The 21,130-nt window shown below is 34.8% G+C and overlaps 2 protein-coding genes across 5 annotated transcripts; one reads left to right on the top strand and one right to left on the bottom strand.

The window, feature by feature from the left end:
* Window positions 1-1,005: 1,005 nt before the first annotated feature.
* LOC123896738 (ras-related protein Rab11D) lies at window positions 1,006-7,658 on the bottom strand. The gene is made up of 2 exons (XM_045947098.1): window positions 7,246-7,658; window positions 1,006-1,738 (listed from the first exon to the last, which is right to left on the bottom strand). The coding sequence occupies exons 1-2, from the start codon at window positions 7,464-7,466 to the stop codon at window positions 1,306-1,308; spliced, it is 654 nt and encodes a 217-aa protein (XP_045803054.1). The 5' UTR covers window positions 7,467-7,658; the 3' UTR covers window positions 1,006-1,305.
* A 4,932-nt stretch (window positions 7,659-12,590) lies between these two features.
* On the top strand, window positions 12,591-18,361 carry LOC123897851 (TMV resistance protein N-like). 4 transcript variants are annotated; one of them, XM_045948641.1, is made up of 7 exons: window positions 12,591-12,682; window positions 12,816-12,900; window positions 13,933-14,515; window positions 14,825-15,956; window positions 16,067-16,348; window positions 16,480-17,430; window positions 17,516-18,361. In XM_045948641.1, exons 2-7 carry the CDS (start codon window positions 12,876-12,878, stop codon window positions 18,221-18,223), a joined length of 3,681 nt encoding a protein of 1,226 aa, XP_045804597.1. In that variant the 5' UTR covers window positions 12,591-12,682; window positions 12,816-12,875; the 3' UTR covers window positions 18,224-18,361. The 4 variants fall into 4 exon arrangements, with proteins under 4 accessions (XP_045804597.1, XP_045804598.1, XP_045804596.1 ...); XM_045948642.1 differs by having other exon boundaries at window positions 12,591-12,726; window positions 12,830-12,900; XM_045948640.1 differs by having other exon boundaries at window positions 12,592-12,726.
* The last annotated feature ends 2,769 nt before the right edge of the window (window positions 18,362-21,130 follow it).

Raw genomic sequence — 21,130 nt, 5'->3', positions numbered from 1 at the left:
AGCATAAATCATATGTTCATGCAATGTCCTAGGGTTAAGAAAATATGATTTGTCTCACATTTGGGTACAAATTTTTCTACTAATCTGGAGACTAATTTTTTGGAGTGGTTAATTTTTATATTGCATCATTCCAATCAGGACATTATGGAAGTGGTGGCCACCATTATAGACGGCATTTGGTATGCTAGGAACATGCAAAAAATTCATAATCAAGACATTGGCGCGATGACATTGTTATCAAGACATTGGCGCGATGACATTGTTATCAATACGGCTAACTAGACGAGTATCAGCAACTTGCAAAATTAAACAATTCTGATATGATTCAAACTAATGAGAATAATCAAACCAGACGTCAAGATTTCAGAGGTAATACCAATCAGAAATGGTGCAAACCTAATGTTGGAGTTTATAAGGTAAACAATGATGTTAACTTGACTGTTAACGACACTTTAGGGCTTGGGGCGACGATCCAAGATGCTAATGGTACCATCATGGCAGCAACTTGGAAAGTAAAGGGCTTTGCCGATGCAACAACATAAGCAACGGCGATGCAGAAAGCAATGGAGTTTGCTCACCAGTGTTGTTTCCTTGCGTCTGATTTTGGAATCGTATTGTCAAATACTACTTGTTAGTGTTTTGGATAGGAAAGAACAACATTTGACTGTGGGAAAATTGATAACATTCAATTGATGACTAGAATGTTTAGCACGTGTAGTTTTAGTCATAGGTAGAAAAGGTATTCTAATTCTATTTGGACGCTCAGCTCAGAAATCAAGTTTTCTTGTTTTTCAAAAAAAAAAAATCTAATAAAATTTAAAACTTGCTTTTTACGTTACGGAAACAAACTTTAACTCGTCTGCATACCGATGATAATACATTGTGTTTTATAATTCATATTGTTCGACAAATAATTTGTTGATAAATCCATTGATTCAATACCGTGACAAAGTTAATTACCAAGCTAAGTTTAATAACTAGTACATCTATATGTTCTCAAAAATATAACAAAATAAACACAATTGAGATTCAAGGTTCAAACTGTTATTTGCTGCACCATAGCAAATATCAAAATCCTGCAAATGAAACTTGACCTGTATGAATTTGGGTAGTTCTATTTGTTCAAGTACAACCTTAAAAATACCGCTATTAAGAAAAACGAATCCTGCAAATAATGATGCTTTAAACATTATCCAAAACCATATGTAAGACTAGGCCTTATGCTACAAGTTGAAATCCCGGTTCACATGCAGACATTTACAAGATGACACAGGCTATCCAAACCAACTGCCATACATGAAACATCTAGTTTGAGCAGCATCCAAATCTCTTCAAAACCGAAGATTCCTCTTTAACGTTTATTGTCTGTCCTATAGATGGCGCTGCTGAGGAACTACCTTCGCCAGCCTCGACTGCTTTCTTGCTCACTATGTGGTATATCTGAGAAAGAACCTCGCTGAATGCATTTTCTACATTGGTTGCTTCCAAAGCAGAAGTCTCCATGAAGTAGAGAGACTCCCTCTCTGCGAAAGACTTTCCATCTTCTGTTGGTACAGCAACAAGGTGTCGGAGATCCGACTTATTTCCAATAAGCATGACCACAATGTTGGGGTCTGTGTGATCTCTCAACTCTTTCAACCACCTGGCAGCATTCTCAAATGTAGCACGTCGTGTGACATCATAGACAAGTAGGGCACCAACAGCTCCTCGGTAGTATGCACTGGTAATGGCACGGTATCTATTACAGAAACACACAGTTCAGGTGAGTCAATAAAGTAACTGGCACATAAATAAAGAATTCCTCCACCCATTTGTAATGACATAACTAATTTCTTTCTGGTACATATCACGGAAATGCATGGACCAACTCAGTTCCTTCAAATAAATCCATTACAAAATTTTTGAGGAATTCTAACAAGTAATAGCCAACAAGACAGACTAAGCTGCTTCAAAATTAGAAGCCGAATATATTTAGCTTGAAACAAGTTTCTGTGAAAGACTATCATTGAGTAGATGTGACATTATATAATCAAGCACATGTCAAATGCATGTGAGTTATAGGTATAGATACAAATTAACGGACGATACACGTGAAACAAGTAATCAGCCATATCCTTATTTCCGTACTACTATTGCCATCTAAATAGCTAAAGAACACCTAGGTAATAAACATTAGTTCACCAAGGGTGCATTTACTATATTGGTAAGGATAAGGTTTGCAAAATGCAAATGTATATCCATACCCAAATGTGCAGTTGTTCGTAGAAGTCAATAAGATGTTATGACATATATTCCTTTTATACAAGTTGAGTTCTTGATGGTTGCATGTAGATGAGGGCAAATAACAAGCAACAAAAATCAAAAAGGAGAGAAAAGTCATAACACAAATTGCAGCTAGGACTTGAATTGAAACACCAGAACTTCCAGTAATATGGGAGAACCTTGGGACATGATGGGAATGAAGAGATGAGTTGGTGGCAGTAGAATTGAGAAACAATTTGTTAAAAGCTCAGGATCAGTTATGAGCTCAAGCTAACTAGTACATGTATTAAAGAGAATTGGAGTTTCAGATGCAGTATAGGGTTTTTTAACGTTTTAGCAATATGAATTGTAAATTGCATTCCTTGATCAATAAATCTAATGGGAAACTCAGCCCTCATTTTTACCTTACAAAGTTAGAAAGGATTGGCAAAGTTGCATACAGATTGGAATTGCATGAAAATAAAGAGTGTTAGGGGCAGTGCAGAAGATAATGGGCTCTGAACTCTGAAGTAGTTAGGGGGTGAAGGGACTATTGTACATAAAAAGAAGTGTAACTGACTATTGTTACATCCTATAGTATCAGATAGCGTAACGTAGCAGCCAACCCACAAAAATGCTATAGCAGTAGCAGTATGGCCGCTACATTGAAGCACTCCATACCATACCATACAAAAGCTAGAAAACTATATATATATATATATATATATATATATATATATATATATATATATATATATATATATATATATATATATAAAGCAATATAGCAAAGGTATTGATTGTGTTGGTTGAGACTGAGGTGATGCCATATAATAGAGGAGCTCCACAGTTACAGAGAACAAAAACAGGGGATTGGTCGCAGAGTTGCAGAAAACTGGGAGAAGAGGATACCGTCAGGAAAAGTTGTAGAGAAGAAGCAAAAGGGTCGCAGAGTTTCAGAGAACGAGAAGGGACACTGAGTTGCTGAGAAGGGAAAGAAAAAACTGAGGGATTGGCACAGTTGTATTTGTTTTATCGCATTTCCAAAACAGAGGAGGGTTGAAAGGTCATGCCTGTGAGTCAGTTGACTTGAACAAATTACCCCACAGTAAAAAAACCAAAAACCCCTATAAAAAAAATTCTAAACTGTTAAAAACTGTGGGTATTTTAGACTTTTTGCATGTCAAGTCAATGCTGCGTTTCTTCTCCACGATTTCACCCACAATACGGGCCGTGATTGTGGCACCACAATAGCGCTACGGCCGTACCAGGGGCCAAAAAGTTAATAATTAATAATAATTAAATATTAAAAATTCCAGTAAAAGAAAATTAATTATAATAATTACATGATATGTAGTAAATTGCAAAAGGTAAACGACAAATTTTGCTATGTTAGCCGATAAGGTCACAATGAAAATTGTGAAGAAGATATGAGGAAATAGTTAAATTAACATAAAACATGTGAATGTTTAAATAATATGTTGTTGTGTGTGTGTTATATAATATTAATGTACACTTATTGATAAAGCTTGGTCAATGATATATATTTCCTAAATTTAGATTGATTATATCTAGACAAGAATATAGGTAAGACAATCAAAACAAAACCAGCCAATCACTAGAATAAAACAAGACCAATTATATAGTTTCTGATAAGTCGGAGGGGCATCAGCCATGGCTTTCCAATGGTTGAATCCATCACTGAATTTGGGGCTAGGGATCTTAATAGAACTTCCTATTCCTAATTTAAACCAATTATATAGCAGACCCATATGGCTGGCTAACTATCATTGTTATTTCTTTTATCTTTTTTCCTATTAATTACTGCAAGTCATTGCAACTAGATTTAGGGACCGTTTGTTTTAGTTTTTTTAAAAATGATTTTTAAAGTGTATCATCTTTTTATTAAAATAATTTAACAATTTGTTTTTTAAAAAAAAGTGTCAAATGAGAAATTGGTTTAAATAACTTCTCATATATAGTCAGTTTAAGTATTTCATTATTTTGTTACAACTTTTTTTGGATAACAAAATTTCAAAAAATCTCTAAAATAAGAAGCTACTTTAAATAGCTTCACATAAAAAATAATTTTTGAGAAATATTTGTTATTAAAAAAGTGAGTTTTATTAAGTTAAAATCTCTAACCATGAATATATAAGTACTGAATGTCAAAATTACCCTCTTAAATTTTTATTTTTTTTAAATGGCCAAAGCTAGTAATTAGTTGTTAATGTTAGCATTTTTCTGCTTCACCAGAACTTGAACACTCTATTCCTTTAACTCTTAACCCTTAGCTAGCAAAAATAAAAATAAAAATTGAGCTACCCCCCACCCCCACTCTTTTAATTTACAACAAATGAGTTCAAAATAACTTTTACTATTTTTTATTAAGTTCTCATGACAATCATTTTTAAAAATACAAAGTAAAAATCACTTTTTTTTAATCGATACCAAATGGGCTCTTAGCAACTCCAGACCTATCTCTATCCTCTATACATTTAGGAAGTGTAGATATATGGTGTCACAAAATACACAAGAAACAAGTAATCAGCAGCATACCAACCACATAAGCACTATGTAGTATTAGCTATTAAAGCCAAGTTCACCAAGGTTACATGGCTTAACAATAACAAAGATAAGGTTTGAAACGGAGGGTGCATATTCAGGGTCAGTTGGGTTTAGTAACTAGTACATAATTAACAACTTAAGATTCACTAATTATATTAGAGAAGTGATATTTTAACACAAATTTTGACAACAAATTAGATGGCTAGGCTCAAAATACTCATGCAGTAAAAAAAGGTACATAAATAAAGCACTTGATTCTTTACAGATAACTCAAACAGCATCATGAGATCAAGACCTTCATCAATACAAAGCAATTCATTTGTGGATTTTAAGCCACTGGATCACTAAAAATGGTGGGAGTTTCCTTAAAAATGGTACAAGCGGTACCTTGAAATTAGCATGGATCACTAATAATATCAACTGTTTTACATTCAACAAGAATCCTATTTTTAATAAGAAAATAGAATGCAATACAAAAAAAAGTGTAAAAAGTATTTTTGGTTATAGAGTACTGAGACACTGTTCACAAAATCAACTGCAAAAAATAAGGAGATTTAGTGTCAAATAACCGATTATCCCACAAGCTTAAACTGTTAGGATAGAGCCATATCCATGGTTTTATATTATTTCTATCACGCCCCCTCACGCAAGAGCCCACTTGGGCTTGAAGCATGGATAATGCATAGGCCCACCTACCATATGCTTAAATTCCATTTTTTAATTAGAAAGTGAGGGCAGCAGGGATCGAACTCTAGACCACTTAGTCATAGAGGCTCTGATACCATCTTAGAATTGAGTTTTGGGCCTAACTCATCCTTACAAAACCGACTTGTATGGTGAGGATTGCCTCTACTTTATAAACACTTAGTCGGGTCATCTCTCAACCGATGTGAGACTTCTTAACACACCCCCTCGCATCCAGCGTTATTGGGCTTGGTACGCGGATATAAATGGTGGATGGCCCGATCGGATACCCGGAAGCAGGCGGCCCAGCTGATCGTGGAGAGGCTCTGATACCATCATCTCGCAACCGATACCGATGTGAGACTTCTTAACATTTAGCTTGTTGTCTAAAGAAGGGTCTGGTAGTAGTAGTTGCATATTTTCAGATAAGATAACTAAGCTATTTTAGATTGTATGTCTTAGTTTTCCTTCACAAACATGTCAAGGTTGGTTATAGTTATAAAACTTGCATGACATAATAAAAGATGAGATAGTGCAATTGCAGAGATGTAAGTGGGTCCAATCCAAAGTTGTTAAAAACGAGAGTTTACATATTGTGTTTAATTTTGTGGTCGAGAGTATCAAAATTGATTTTTCCTCCTAGAAAACACAAATTTAGTAAAAAAAATGCAAATGTTTGGTTAATGTTGGACAAAATTAATTTTTCATCAGAACCTCAGCTTGACTAGAGTGGGGTAGGAACTTTAGGTTAAGACCTGATATAACACCGTTTACCTCCTTTCGGTGTTATCGATTGCGGATGGCAAACCATGAAATGAAAGCCATAAATGTCATGGCTCTGCCATTGTTCACAAATCTGCCACTGCAATCTGCCATGACCGATATTTGACAACACTGCCTATTTTACAGACAGTTCAAGTTTGGATGTAAGTAAACATCAGTGGAGCCTAGTGCTGCAACCAAAGTTAATGTGGTGCACTAATTTTAGGCATGCTTGGGAAGATATACACTCATTCTAGTAAATTAAGCATTAACGTGAAATGTTACTTAAACTAAACAAACTGCCAAATTCCCCAAAGTATATATCCTCAGACCCCTCTTCACTCTTTAGCTTAAATCACAAACTGTCCAAAATTACTTATTTTCAGCCTTTCGCTGCCACAGACAGAATTTTCACACAAGACAAACCAAAAAGAAATTTTGACCAAATGAGACGGGTATTGACAATTGAAACTTGAAACCCCTCACCACTAGACCAAACCTAGTGGCTTTGGTTTAAAATTACTTTAGCCTCTGCAATTATAGCGTTTTTGGGTTTAGGTCCTATTGAGTTTTTTTTGTCAGGATTCAATCCTTGCAAATTCAAAATACGTTACTTTTACTTGATGTCATAGGTAGTCCAATAAAATCATCCTACATGGACCAATAAGCTGACCGCAGAGAGTAAAAGCAACAATTTTTAAATTTGCAGAAGCCGGATCCAATTGCAGTGACTACAATTATATTTAAACCTAATTAATAGCTTGGAATTCTAGACTAGAGAAATCCTTGGAAGTTCACAAATCATAAAACATCGCAACAAAAAACTAAAATTGAAGCAATTGAAATAACATGATATAATAATATAATCAATGAATATAAACAATAAATCAGAAAATAACGATTCTAACAAACAAACAAACACAATCACACAGATGAAATTATAAGCAAAAAAATAAAAGAAGGATTAAAAGAATGGAAAGAAAGATATACCTTTCCTGACCAGCAGTATCCCAAATCTGAGCCTTAATAACTTTGGAATCAACATTCAAACTTTTAGTAGCAAATTCAACACCAATAGTAGACTTAGATTCCAAATTGAACTCATTTCTAGTAAACCTAGAAAGTAAATTAGATTTACCAACACCAGAATCACCGATTAGAACAAGTTTGAAAAGGTAATCGTATTCATCATCTGCTCTGTATCCAGCCATGATTTTGATGTTGGTGTTGAAATGAGAGGGAATTTGGGAGAATTGAAATTGGAAAATTAGTTGAATTTTGAGGGTTTTGTTTTGTTTTGTTGTTGAAATGAAAGAGAGTAGAAAGAAAGAAAGAAAGAAGTGTCGTTGCGAAAAAATGGATGCACACACGCTGGATTGTGGGGATCGTGTAGATAGCCAGCCAAACTTTTCTCCTTTTTATTATTCCAACTATAATTATTTATTCATTATTAATTTATTTTTATAATTTATATTTATTTCTATTATAAAAAAAAACCATACTTTTTTTTTTAATGGGGGCTGCTAATTTAGACCCAGTTGGGTCTAAATTAGCAAGGTGCACCTTTTGAGTTGGACAAAAATACATTTTCTTTTTATAAAAAAAAAAAAAAAAAAACATATTGGCGCTGATCCAGTGTCGCGCGCCTACCGCAGGACCACCGTTACAGACCGTTGATTTCCATCAGACGGCCAAGAGATGATCTCATCATGGCTGTCGGATCAATCAGACAGTCTAGATCATCCAGCTCCATGATAAGCCAGCGCGTGCACCACACTAGATCTGCGCCTGGAGAGAGAAAATTTTATTTTAAAAAAAGCAGGACACGTGTCAACTGCTGGGTGGTTGGCGTGTTTTTTTTTCATTTAATATTTTAAACTCAATTATTTCGTTGTAAATTAATTTTTTATTTTTTTATTTTTATACCAAAATTCATAATTTTTTTTTGTCTACAAATAGAGACTTGGTTCGTTTGATTTGGACACAAAAAAAAAACTCAATTTTTCACTACCTTTAATTATCTTTATATAATACTGTGAAACCATTTAGCTGGTAGAATGGTTTCACAGTATAACTCTCTGAAACCATTTTACTGGTAGAATGGTTTCAGTGAGTAATTTCTTAATTGTTTGCTTCTGAAACCATTCTGAAACCATTTAGCTGGTACAATGGTTTCAGAGCGTTGTACTTTGAAACCATTTCACTGATAGAATGGTTTCAGGGGAGTTGATTCTTAATTGTTTGCTTCTGAAACCATTTTACTGCTAGAATGGTTTCACAGTATAACTCTCTGAAACCATTCTTCCAGCTAAATGGTTTCATAGTAATATATAAACATAATTTTTCACTTCCTTAATCTCGTTATTTATATGTTCTATTGCATTTTAAATTATGTGTATCGTACTAAGTACGTTACTTGTGTGTTGTAATTTAACACGCACCACTCAATCAACTCACTGAAACCATTATACCAGCAAAATGGTTTCAGAATATAACTCTCTGAAACCATTCTACCGGCTAAATGGTTTCATAAGCAAATAACTAAGAATCAACTCAATGAAACCATTCTACCAGTAAAATGGTTTCAAAGTACAACTCTCAGAAACCATAGTACCAGCTAAATGGTTTCAGAAGCAAACAATAGTTTTTAATTACCGTTTTATCTCATTTAATTAACGAAAAATAGTTTCAGGTCTCCAAAAATTTCATAAAATATACCAAAAGTTCCAGAATATTATCTAATATTTTATTAGAAACAAATAAAAAAACAATTGGTTTCAGAGTACAAATCTATGAAATTATTATTATTATTTGTTAAATGGTTTTAAATAATCAGCGGAATTTGTGAAAATAATTTCATGACTTGAACTAGGGAGAGTGAGGTACACAAGAGGGTTTTAAATAATTCACAGTACTTTACATAAAATTTTGGAAATTTTTTATGGAATTATAATATTTTTAATTACCTTTTTAATCATTTAATTAACTAAAAATAGTTTTAGGTCTCCAAAAATTTCATACAATATACCAAAATTTCCAGAATATTATCTAATATTTTATTATGAAAAAATAAAAAAAAAACTAGAGCCTCCCTGAGGCCGCACGCGCCCCCACGCGCCTCCGGTGAGAGTGGGCGTGGGCGACGCGCACTGTTCATCGTCCCCCCACCCGTTTTATGCAGAAACGGGTCGCGCGACCCGGTTTTTGACCCGGTTCGATCTCCCTCAATACTCAACGAAACTCGACGTTCCTTATATGGATTTTGATCGTTTTTCAATTTTACAAAGGTTTCCGGTATTAGTTTTTGAAATCGGCGTTCGATTCGCACGTAAAATGAGGTCGAAATTTGGAAGAAATTTAAAAAATGTAATAGTTGTTGTTGTTGCATGGGGGGCGCGCTATTTTGGGGGGCGCGCTATTTTATGATGCAAATTACATACATGCCCCAGTTGCTCTATTGTTTAAAAAAAAAAAAAATGGGTATTTTTGTCCAACTCAAAAGGTGCACCTTGCTAACTTAGACCTAACTAGGGTCTAAGTTAGAAAACCCCTTTTTTAATTTATTTTTAGTTACCACCATATAATACGCTTATTGAAAATTATTTGACAAATAAGATGAATTATTTTCTGTTAATTTTTTTGAGATTTTTTTGTTTACGTTCAGAAGTTAATTATCAAATTCATGGCTTGTGTGTATTAAATTTCCTTTTAATTATCAATTTTTTAATTTACTTGGGGTTGGTATAGATCTAGTAATGTTGACTTGGGTCCTTGGAATGCTCATTTCAAGGTCTCAGGTTCGATTCTCCCTGATACTAATTTCAGTGAGCTAAGTCCATACAGAGTAAATGGCCCCCCGTAAGTGGGCGGTGGGATTGGTCCCCTTGAATTAGTCGGTCCTAGGGCCGGATACCAAATTTTTCAAAAAAAAATTTTATCATTTTTTACATGTATCAAAATGACAATAAATTAGATCAATAGTTAGTTGGTTCAGTGGTGATTGACGCTGATATAATTTTAAAATATAATTGTTGATGCAATAAATGATAATATGTGGGATATAATTTTTGAAAAAGTAAAAATTTATTTGAGTTATGATTTTTCGAGTTAAGCTAAATCAAATCTTGACACGTCATGTGATATTCATACACTTGAATTTTTAAACACTATTATTTCTTTTGGAATTCTGAATCAACATCTAAGATTACAAGTTGGATTTATTTGAGTTATGATTTTTCTAGTTATGCTAAATCAAATCTTGACATGCCAGATGATATTCATATACTTGAATTTTCAGCTATTAGCAGCTTATAGCTTAATTTTACCAAATAGAGCCTTAGGGTGTGTTTGGTAACACAAATAAGCTAGCTTATAGCTTATTATATGAGCTTATAAGTTTGTTTCAAAAAATTAGATGTGTCTGGTAACAAACTTTTTTTTACTAGCTTATAGCTTTTTTTTCAGATGCTATTTAAAGTAGCGTTTGAGCTCATAGCTTATAATTTTTTACACTTTATCTCATTTTTACCCTTTAATATAATAACTACCTACTCTAAAAAAGAAACTACCCACTATCAATTATGTCATTTTATATTTATTAACCACTTTAAAAGTTAATTTTATCAAACACTTTAATTTCAATTAGCTAGGTTTTTCAATTATCAGCTAGCTTCTAACTTATTTTTACGAAACAGACCCCTAGTCTAAAGGCATAAGGCCGGAAAATAAAATTGTTGCGCTATGTTTACGACGTTCATTCTACCACGGTGTTGTACACACCGCCGGCGATTAACCGCTAAACAATTGTTAAACGGAATTAACAACTAACACAAAAGGCGCCGCAAAATAAAATTGATGCGTGTTTTACGACGTTCAATTCCAGGTGTTGTCGCCGCCGTGTATCCACGATGATAAGACTTTAGTTGGACCGTTTTATACCTTAAAATCATGAGATAAATGATGAAGCCTGTCAATATTCCCCAGCATAATATGATTCTAATGGCTTCTAGAACATGGATCAACTTTATCATGAGGAAGGATCCGCTAGCATTCACGGCCGAGAAAACCAGCAGTTTAATGAGAGGTTCATAGAAATCGTGCTTCTTCAGAGCTAAGTAGCAAATGGAGAGTATGTACATAATCTCCATTAATGATGATACTCGCCGGAGAGTTATTATTATTAAATGGAAATAAGGCGATTCCGTTACAATCTAGTCTAAAGGCATAATGCCGGAAAATAAATTTGTGGCGCTATGTTTACGACGTTCATTCCACCACGGTGTTGTAGACACTGCCGGCAAAAAAATTTATTAAACGAAATTAACAACTAACACTAAAGGCGCCAGAAAATAAAATTGATGCGTGCTTTGCGACGTTCAATTCTAGGTGTTGTCGCCGCCATGACCGCCGACGTGTATCCACGATGATCAGACTTTGGTTGGACCGTTTTTATACCTTACAATCATGAGATAAACTATGAAGCCGGTGAATATCCCCCAGCATAATATGATTCTGATGGCTTCAAGAACATGGATCGGCTTTATCACGAGGAAGGATCCACTTGCATTCACGGCCGATAAAACCATCAATTTAATGAGAGGTTCATAGAAATCGTACTTCTTCAGAGCTAAGTAGCAAATGGAGAGTATTGTACATAATCTCCATTAATGATGATACTCCCCGGAGAGTTAATCTCGCCGCTAAGGTAATTTTTTCTCACCAGTTTCATTGCTTTTAATGATGATACTCCATTAATATATGTTGGTTACCAAATTATAACACATTGATTGATGTAGTTTATTGGCAAATCCACCAAATTAATTTAGAAAGGATTAGAAAGGATATGAGTTCAATTCTTGTTGAGGACATTTTTTTTGCATTTTTAATAATTAAAATAGGATTAGATTAGAGTTAAATTAGGGTTACTTGGAGATAAAGATAAAGATGTTTTTATTCAAAGGACGAATTCGTTGACTCCAGGAGTAAGTCTTACTCCATTGATTTACTCCGTTTAATAACTCGATATCAACATTATATTTCTTTGATCTAACCGTTGAATTTCAAAACCGGTTGACACTTTTTCTGATAACATCAATTGAACATTCGACAAACTTTTAAAAAAAACCCGTTGAATTTCAATAGTTTGAATACATAACTATATTTTTTGAATTTTTATAAAAAATTGTGGAGTTGATCTACTTAATAAGATCTTTGAATTCAACGGTTGGATTGAAGAAATATAATGCCAATATTGAATTATTAAGCAAGTCAATGAAAACTTAATCCCGAGTGAAGGCCACTTTTTTTATTTATGTTGCTTTTCTTTACATTTTTCTAGTAAAGTAGTTTTAGCTCATTAAGAGACACCAAAGTCACACAATTATCCTACACTTCGTCGTCTGAAAATTGCAAGAAGGAAGCTACTCAGGTCTGCATGTGGAACCTACACTGTTGAATTTCCTTCTTACAATAGTAATCTCCACTATATTATATATTCATTTCTCTTCCTTCAACAAACCCACTAAATGTTTCTTTCATTCTCATCTTTTCTGAATACTCAGAATCATTCTTCCAGGAACTAGCTTTGCAGTGAATTTTTGAGGTCAAGGAATTCAAAGACGATGGATTCAAACTCAAAAATTTCAGGTAAAATTAACTTCATACCATACCATATCACCATGTTTTGTTTGGTTATGTAGAATTCATTGTAATTATTTTTAATTGGATAATCAAAGTCTCTTGTTTACACTTATCGTTAGTTGGGACTAGGGAGAACCACACTTCAATTCCCCACAACTGCAATCGCAAGAGGGCCAAAACCAATTGATGTCAGAAGTGACTCACACCAGATTAGGCGGTTTAGTGGGCCGAAAACATTTTATTTTTTCATTTTTTAAAATTTGTGTTAACATTTGTTAAATGGGTTTGAATCACATCCCAAAAGCTAACTCAGATGAGTTTCCCCGATCACATTTATACATCCAACAACCCGAGTCTTAGAATTGGGAGTTGAGTTTAACTCAATTTTACAAAATCGGCTTGTTAAATGATAATTGTCCTCACTTATAAACATATATCCAGGCCATCTTGTAACCGATGTGAGACTCTTAGTATCGAGAACCTGAGCAATGTAGGATTTCAAACAAACTCTAAACAACTTCAATAAATTTTACTTGGTAACAAAAAGTTTAAAGTAGATTCTTTAAGGGAACAATTATGTGCATTTTTTGGAAATAATGAAAATGCAAAAGAACTGTTTTCATTATTTCCAGAAAAATGCATCATCCCTAGCTGACACTTCATCTTCTCTTGATTCTAATGGTTCATTTCAATTTTCAAGAATCTCACATCTCTTATTAACAGGTTAAAAATGAACACATATTTTAGGAAATGAAAATAGAAAACGTTCTCACGAAGTAAACTGAACTTAATAATTTGCACAATAACATTCATTTATCAAATTGAATCTTCAATCTATCAATTTAGTCCTTGTATATATTAGTCCCTGAAGTATATAAATGTAATAAATATTCCCTAAACTATTCTCAATCTATCATACTTGATCGATTGAGAATAATTTAGGGACTATAGTGATAGTTAGTGACTAAAATGAATGTTCACTCTTACTCCTATTATTATTTGATTTGTTGAAATGCATTTTCATTTCATATACAACAGACATATTGCTCTCATGGAGGTCTTTGCTCCCGCAACCATTTAGGGCTCTGTTGGGCCGTTTTTCATTTTCCAATTTGGGCCAGGGAGGTTCAGCTTCTTCCAGTCCTTCCATTGATTCCAACCGTGTTCATAATTGTAGATATGATGTGTTTATCAGTTTCAGAGGTGTTGATACCCGTAACACTTTTGTTGATCATCTTTATGCTCATCTAACAAGAAAGGGTATTTTCTCCTTCATGGATGATAAGAGGCTTGAGAAAGGGGAATCCCTTTCGCCACAGCTTCTGCAAGCAATTAAAAACTCTCGGATTTCTATTGTTGTTTTCTCTCAACGATATGCTGAGTCCACATGGTGTTTGGAAGAAATGACTACTATTGCTGAATGTCGTAAAGATTTGAAACAAATCGTTTTCCCTGTTTTTTATGATATCGATCCATCTCATGTACGAAAACAGACTGGGTTGTACCAGCATGCCTTTGATTTACACAGGAATAGATTCAATCATGATCCGAATAAGGTTGTGAGATGGACGAAAGCTTTGGTCGATTTAACTGAAGTAGTTGGTTGGGATGTTAGGAACAAGTAAGTGTTAATGCTATTCTCTTTGTTGTTTTATATTCTTGACATGAATTTGTGGTGTTGAATTGAGTTGTACTGAGAAGCAATTTTACAAATCAAGCCTTTTTTTTTTATTCTCCCTCATCGGAAGTAAATCACAGAATATTACCAATAGAAGTTATGACTCATTTCATCAAAATATCATTTCTTCAAATCTATTTAAGTAATTTGTCAACATATATAAATTAATCCTTGTTATATTCATCCTTACATAACTTTCTGCCTGTTTTGTTAGGTAAATAATTTAGTGTTTTATTTCCCCCTTGCTTTCAGACCAGAGTTTCGAGAGATTAAAGATATTGTTCAGGAAGTAATAAAAATATTGGGTCATAAATTCTCAGGGTTTGCTGATGAGCTTATTGGGATACAACCTCGAGTAGAAGAATTAGAAAGCCTGCTGAAATTAAACTCAACAGATGATGAATTCCGAGCTATAGGTATTTGGGGGATGGCTGGAATCGGAAAGACAACTCTTGCTTCCGTCTTGTATGATAGAGTCTCCTATCAGTTTGATGCAAGCTGTTTTATTGAGAACGTAAGCAAAATTTATAAAGAGGGTGGTGCTACTGCTGTAAACAAACAAATCCTTAGGCAAACCATGGATGAAAAAAACCTAGAGACATACAGCTCTTCTGAAATATCTGGAATCATACATAAAAGACTTCGCAACAGAAAGTTTCTTGTAGTTCTTGACAATGTTGATCTATTAGAGCAGGTGGAAGAGTTGGCTATAAATTCCGAGTTGCTTGGTAAAGGAAGTAGAATGATCATTACAACCAGGGATATGCATATTCTAAGAGTGTTTGGAGCACAGTTATCGGTATCTCACGATACATGTTTGTCGTACGATGTGTATGAGGTTCCACTATTGAACAACAATGATGCTCGCAAACTTTTCTATAGAAAAGCTTTCAGAAATGAGGATCCCACTAGCGGATGTGTGAAGTTAATTCCTGAGGTACTAAAATATGCTCAAGGTCTTCCATTAGCAGTTCGAGTAGTGGGTTCTTTCTTGTGTACTCGAAATGCTAACCAATGGAGAGATGCTTTGTATAGATTGAGGAATAATCCAGACAACAAAGTTATGGATGTGCTTCAGATAAGTTTTGACGGATTACATTCAGAGGAAAAAGAAATATTTCTGCATATTGCTTGTTTCTTTAAAGGGGAGAAGGAAGATTATGTGAAGCGTATTCTAGATGCTTGTGGGTTGCACCCTCACATTGGAATTCAAAGTTTGATTGAGAGGTCATTTATAAGTATTATAAATCAGGAAATCCTTATGCATGAAATGCTGCAAGAATTGGGGAAGAAAATTGTTCGGCAACAATTTCCTTTCCAACCAGGATCGTGGAGTAGATTGTGGCTTTATGAGGATTTCTACTCTGTCATGACTACAGTAACAGTAACAAGATTTCTTTAAAAAATTAACACTTTTCCCATCAGATAGGTTATATTTATTCAAGCAGTTTGATTTTTTCCCCTGTTTTTAACATTTATTCTTGATGTTTTCAGGGAACAAACAATGTTAATGCCATAATTCTAGACCAAAAAGTGCATATCTCGGAACATCCTCGGTTGATGGCTGAAGGATTGTCAATAATGAGGGGACTTAAAATTCTTATAATGTATCATACAAATTTTTCAGGAAGTCTCAACTTCCTTTCTAACAGCTTGCAGTATCTTCTGTGGTATGGTTACCCTTTTGCTTCTTTGCCATTAAATTTTGAGCCTTATTATCTTGTTGAATTGAATATGCCTCGTAGCAGCATCCAACGACTATGGGATGGTCACAAGGTATTGTATTGATGACTTTCATTATCTCTTTTTAGTTAAAGTATAATTTAACAACATGAATTAAGTCAATCTATGATGTTCACGTTTAAATACAATATGCTAATACTTGGGTGCTCATTCTGTCTTCACAGGATCTCCCTTGTTTGAAAAGGGTGGATTTAAGCAACTCCAAATATCTTGTGGAGACTCCTAGTTTTGCTGGATGCAGAATACTCGAGCGTCTAGATTTTACAGGATGCATGAACCTATCGTATGTCCATCCGTCTATTGGACTTCTTGAAAAACTTGCTTTCTTGAGTTTGGAAGGCTGCAGCAGTTTAGTCATGCTAGTTCTTGATGGTGACACTGCATCTAACTTGTATTCTCTCAAAGTTTTGCATCTCTCTGGCTGCACACAACTTGAAACCATATCTGGTTTTAACGGGGTCTCAAATCTTGAGTATCTTGATATTGATCAATGTTTGAGTTTATCAACAATTGATCATTCTATTGGTGATCTTAAACAACTTAAATTCTTGAGTTTAAGAGACTGCACAAATCTTGTCAGTATACCCGAAAGCATTAATTCTATGCCTTCTCTTGTAACTATAGATCTATGTGGGTGCTTAAAACTAGAGAATCTACCCTTGCTGGCAAACATGTCAATGTCTGAAGAAAGTAATGACGCCATATTTGCGTCTGTAGAAAACTTTGATCGCTGTTATGGTGAACTCATATCTTCTTACTATCTGAATTCTTTGATATTTTTGGACCTAAGCTTTTGCAATTTAAGTACAGTACCTGATGCTATTGGAGAGTTACGGCATTTAGAAAGGTTAAATCTTGAAGGAAACAACTTCGTTTCCTTACCGCCTTCAATGTGGAGGCTTTCTAGTCTAGCATATTTAAACTTGGCGCATTGCAGCAGGCTTCAATATTTGCCTGACCTCCAATTTTGTGCTACTTCATCTGGGGGCAAGTATTTCAAAATGATATCCGGATCTCATAATCATAGGTCAGGATTATATATTTTCAACTGTCCCCTCTTGGAGATTGCAGAACGTCATAACTTGGCACTTTCATCGATGATGAAATTAATTGAGGTGCGCACTTCACATTGCTTACTCTTTCCCCGACCTCTTTTTCTCTAGTTCTGATACATTTGTTTTTTTTAATCGGTGGTACCAGAATCCTTGTCATTTCCGGTGTGGCCTTGACATTGTTGTTCCTGGATACACAGTTCCACGGTGGTTTGATCATCAATTTGCGGAAAATTCAAGTGTACGGATAACAGACTATATGACCGAGTTTGACAATTGGCTTGGCTTTGCCTTTTGTGTGGCATTTGTGGAAAACTGTCGTCCTGCAACTTCTAGTTCTTCACAGTATTCATTTTCATCACAGCTGCCATATCCTCTTTATCTTTCTTTTGAAAGTGAACAAATGGAAGAAACCTTCGATATGCCGCTTCGGTTAGACCTGAACAAGGCTGATGGTTTAAATACAGAACATCTCTGGCTAATCTATATCTCTAGACCCCATTGCCATTTTGTGGCAACAGGAGCAGCAGTCACATTTAAAGCACACCCAGATGTGGAGTTGAAAACTTGGGGATTTCGCATGATATTCGAGCATGATATCTCTAGTTCATTCGAGTTAGGGACAGATGAGGTTCATCAACAACAAGGCTATATTCACGTGGATCATGTACATGAGCGTAGCAGCAGTAAGAGGCCTGAAGTCCAGCTTCCTTATAATTGGTATGTTACTGAGGAAGAGGAAAAGTCTAAAATTCTGCTTCGTTATAATTGGCATGTTACTGAGGAAGAGGAAATCGAGAGTAGAGAAGTGAATGTGAAAGAAAGTCGTCTCTCGAATATGGGCCTTACCACGTAGCTGATGCATTTAAAAAACCTCTTCAATGATTTTTGTTTATTCCTTCCTCTTTATATACACATGCAAAAGTAATTAAATAGTTGAGGACATAACATTGTACATTAAGTAGGATTAGGAATGCATTTGTGTAATTGGTCATATTGGTGTTGCCGCTTTTCAGTTATACATATATTCATCTCTTCAAATTAGACACCGACATTGAGTTTATCTCATTTTCAACACAAAATTTGTCAATGTTTTTGTAACCTCTATTAATTTTGACAGGAAAGTAAGAACATAAAATATACCATCAAATTGAGGTGGATTTTAGTATGGATTACCATTAAGATATTAACTATGAATTTGTTTTTACATATAGTTTGTAGTTACAGACTAATTAGCAAAATAAAAAAAAATCTGCTGTTAACTGCCAGTTGCAGTTAATATCATGAACCATTTTGCATCACATGAATTGTCCAAGTATGAATCCACCTCAAGTTGCATAGAGCTTGATTGTTTTGAAATTCTGCCTAAAGCAATTAAAGTATGAAAACCTTCCCTATGAATCATCTATTCCATGATCTTATTTAATCTTCAAATTAACGCCTGCAAAAGGAAGGATTATAGAATTGCTCGTAAATAAATCGAGGAAAAACAAAATCAATGAAGTAGTCTGCACCAAGATGTACTAGTTTCCGCCTTGTTGTTGTTGTTGTTGTTGTTGTTGTTGTTGTTGTTGTATAAATTTAATGCTAGTTTGAGTAACTCGTGGATTCTTGCTATTGACGAATGCAACTAAATATTGAAGCAAACTGTTTCACTGTTTTATATTATGTTGATCTATCTCTTCACACCGAGGAATTCAAAGACAAACCAGGCAAGGTTTATTGATTGAAGAATTCTATGACATTGAGTTTGATGAAGAATTCTCACAGCTTTTTGTACATTCTTTGAAAAAATGTCATTGTGTTTAACTACCTGATCACCAAATTATACGCAACTACATCCACCAACAAATTTGAACACGAGAGTTGAATCCACGCACTTGCGGTAGGAGCCAACTCGAACCAACTTACATTTTAAATTTATGTTTGTCCAAAAACTCTAAAAAATAAATAATCTTGCAATGAGGTTTGTACGTGGAACCCATGCAGTTTGTTGACTTTCCTTCTTACAATCTGCAGTGTATCTTTCTTTTGATATACCGCTTCGGTTAGACCTGAACAAGGGCGATGATGGTTCAATTGCAGAACATCTCTGGCTAATCTATATCTCTCGGCCACACTGCCATTTTGTAACAACAGGAGCACAAATCACATTTAAAGCTCAGCCAGACCTGGAGCTGAAAAAATGGGGATTGCACATGGTATTCGAGCAGGATATCTCTGGACCATTTGAGTTGGGGACAGATGATGCTAGTCATCAATGCTATCTGGACTTGGATCATGTAGATGAAAGTAGCAGCAGAAGGACACATGAAATCCAGCTTCCTTATAATTGGTATGTAGCTGAAGAAGATATAAAGCCTAAAATATAGCTTCGTTATAATTGGCATGTTACTGAGGAAGAGGAAAACGAGAATACGGAAGTGGATAACAAAGTAAATCAGTTCTTGAAAATGCACCGTACCGATAAACGAAGGCCGGTTTACAGAAGGTTTGTAGGGTGGAGCCAGTAGGAGGGAAAAAGAATTAGTTAGTTACGTCGGAGAATCTGTTATAGATTCTGTTAGGGAGTCCGCGCATTTTCGCAGATTGTTGTAAGAGCCTTTGTTCAGTTTCCATTTAATACATACTTTTATTGTCTTTAACTACCATATCATAAAATTATACACAATTCATTCCTGTAACTTTGATTAGAGGTGGGAATAGGCTAGGCCGAGCTAGGCTTTGCCAAGCCTGAGCCTGGCCTGTCAAAAAATCGAAGGTCTGAGTCTGGCCTGTGGCCTATCATAGGCTTAAATTCTAGGCCTGAGCCTGGCCTTTTGAAGTCTGATGTGGCCTGTTAGCCTGTTTAAAAGCCTATTTCATATGAACATATTTAAATAAATAATTATATTTATTTTGAAATATACTTATGAACTAATAAAATAATGTTCCATTTGATATTTTAGAGAATTTGACTATATATGTCATCATATTTCAATTCTAGTTTATAATAATACATTTATATATGTTAAAAACTAATGTAGATTAATAAACTTAAATTACTTAAAAAGTTAATAGATTTATAATTTAATCAAAGTATAAATTTTAATATATAAATAATAATCGTAATAAAAATATTATTCATGTTAACTTAAATAGGCCGGCCTAGTAGGCCTCAAAGGCTTTTTTAATGGCCTGCGGCCTGGCCTTTTTAGCTAAATAGGCTTATAAAAAAGCATTGGCCTGCTCTATTTAAAGAAATAGGCTGGCCTGGCCTGAGCCTATGTAGGCTAGGCCTTAAGGCCATGTAGGCCGGCCTGGCCTGTTCCCACCTCTAACTTTGATGATAATATTTTTTTTTGTCAATTAGTCTAGTGGCTGGACTTGTGGAGAAATGTGGAATCCGGGGTTCGAACCTCGGCCACTCCAATAATGTCCCTGGTGGCTATCATTTGAGCTACACTTACGGGACACTTTGATGATAATTTAGTTTAGTGTTATTATTTCATCCTTCTTTCAGGCAAGAATATGTAGGATTCAGATATTGAAAAATAAACGTTCAGACAGTGATAAAAGCATTGGCTCATAAATTCTCAACTCTTACCACACTATGTTCTCCTTATGGGCAGATACTTCAAACTTCCACCCTCTGAGCCACATTTGTTGAGCATCCACAGCCACCGAAACCACCCGATTGGGTAGCCATTATGACATTGTCATTCAAATTGTCTTTGTTGGTTACCACCGCAAAGCATTTTGCAGAAACCCAACCTACAAATGC

This window comes from Trifolium pratense, linkage group LG7, assembly GCF_020283565.1.
Source record: "Trifolium pratense cultivar HEN17-A07 linkage group LG7, ARS_RC_1.1, whole genome shotgun sequence".
Taxonomy (NCBI): Eukaryota; Viridiplantae; Streptophyta; class Magnoliopsida; order Fabales; family Fabaceae; genus Trifolium; species Trifolium pratense.
The sequence above is the reverse complement of the archived record's forward strand: the minus strand, read 5'-3'. Positions and strand labels throughout refer to the sequence as shown.

Bases quoted from the DNA above. Each gene is read 5' to 3' on its own strand.
- LOC123896738 (XM_045947098.1), bottom strand. From the start codon at position 7,466: ATGGCTGGATACAGAGCAGATGATGAATACGATTACCTTTTCAAACTT. The intron at 1,739-7,245 runs GTATATCTTTCT...TTTCTGTAATAG, and splicing joins GATACTGCTGGTCAGGAAAG to ATACCGTGCCATTACCAGTG.
- LOC123897851 (XM_045948641.1), top strand. From the start codon at position 12,876: ATGGATTCAAACTCAAAAATTTCAG. The intron at 14,516-14,824 runs GTAAGTGTTAAT...CCTTGCTTTCAG, and splicing joins GGTTGGGATGTTAGGAACAA to ACCAGAGTTTCGAGAGATTA. The intron at 17,431-17,515 runs GTGCGCACTTCA...CGGTGGTACCAG, and splicing joins CGATGATGAAATTAATTGAG to AATCCTTGTCATTTCCGGTG.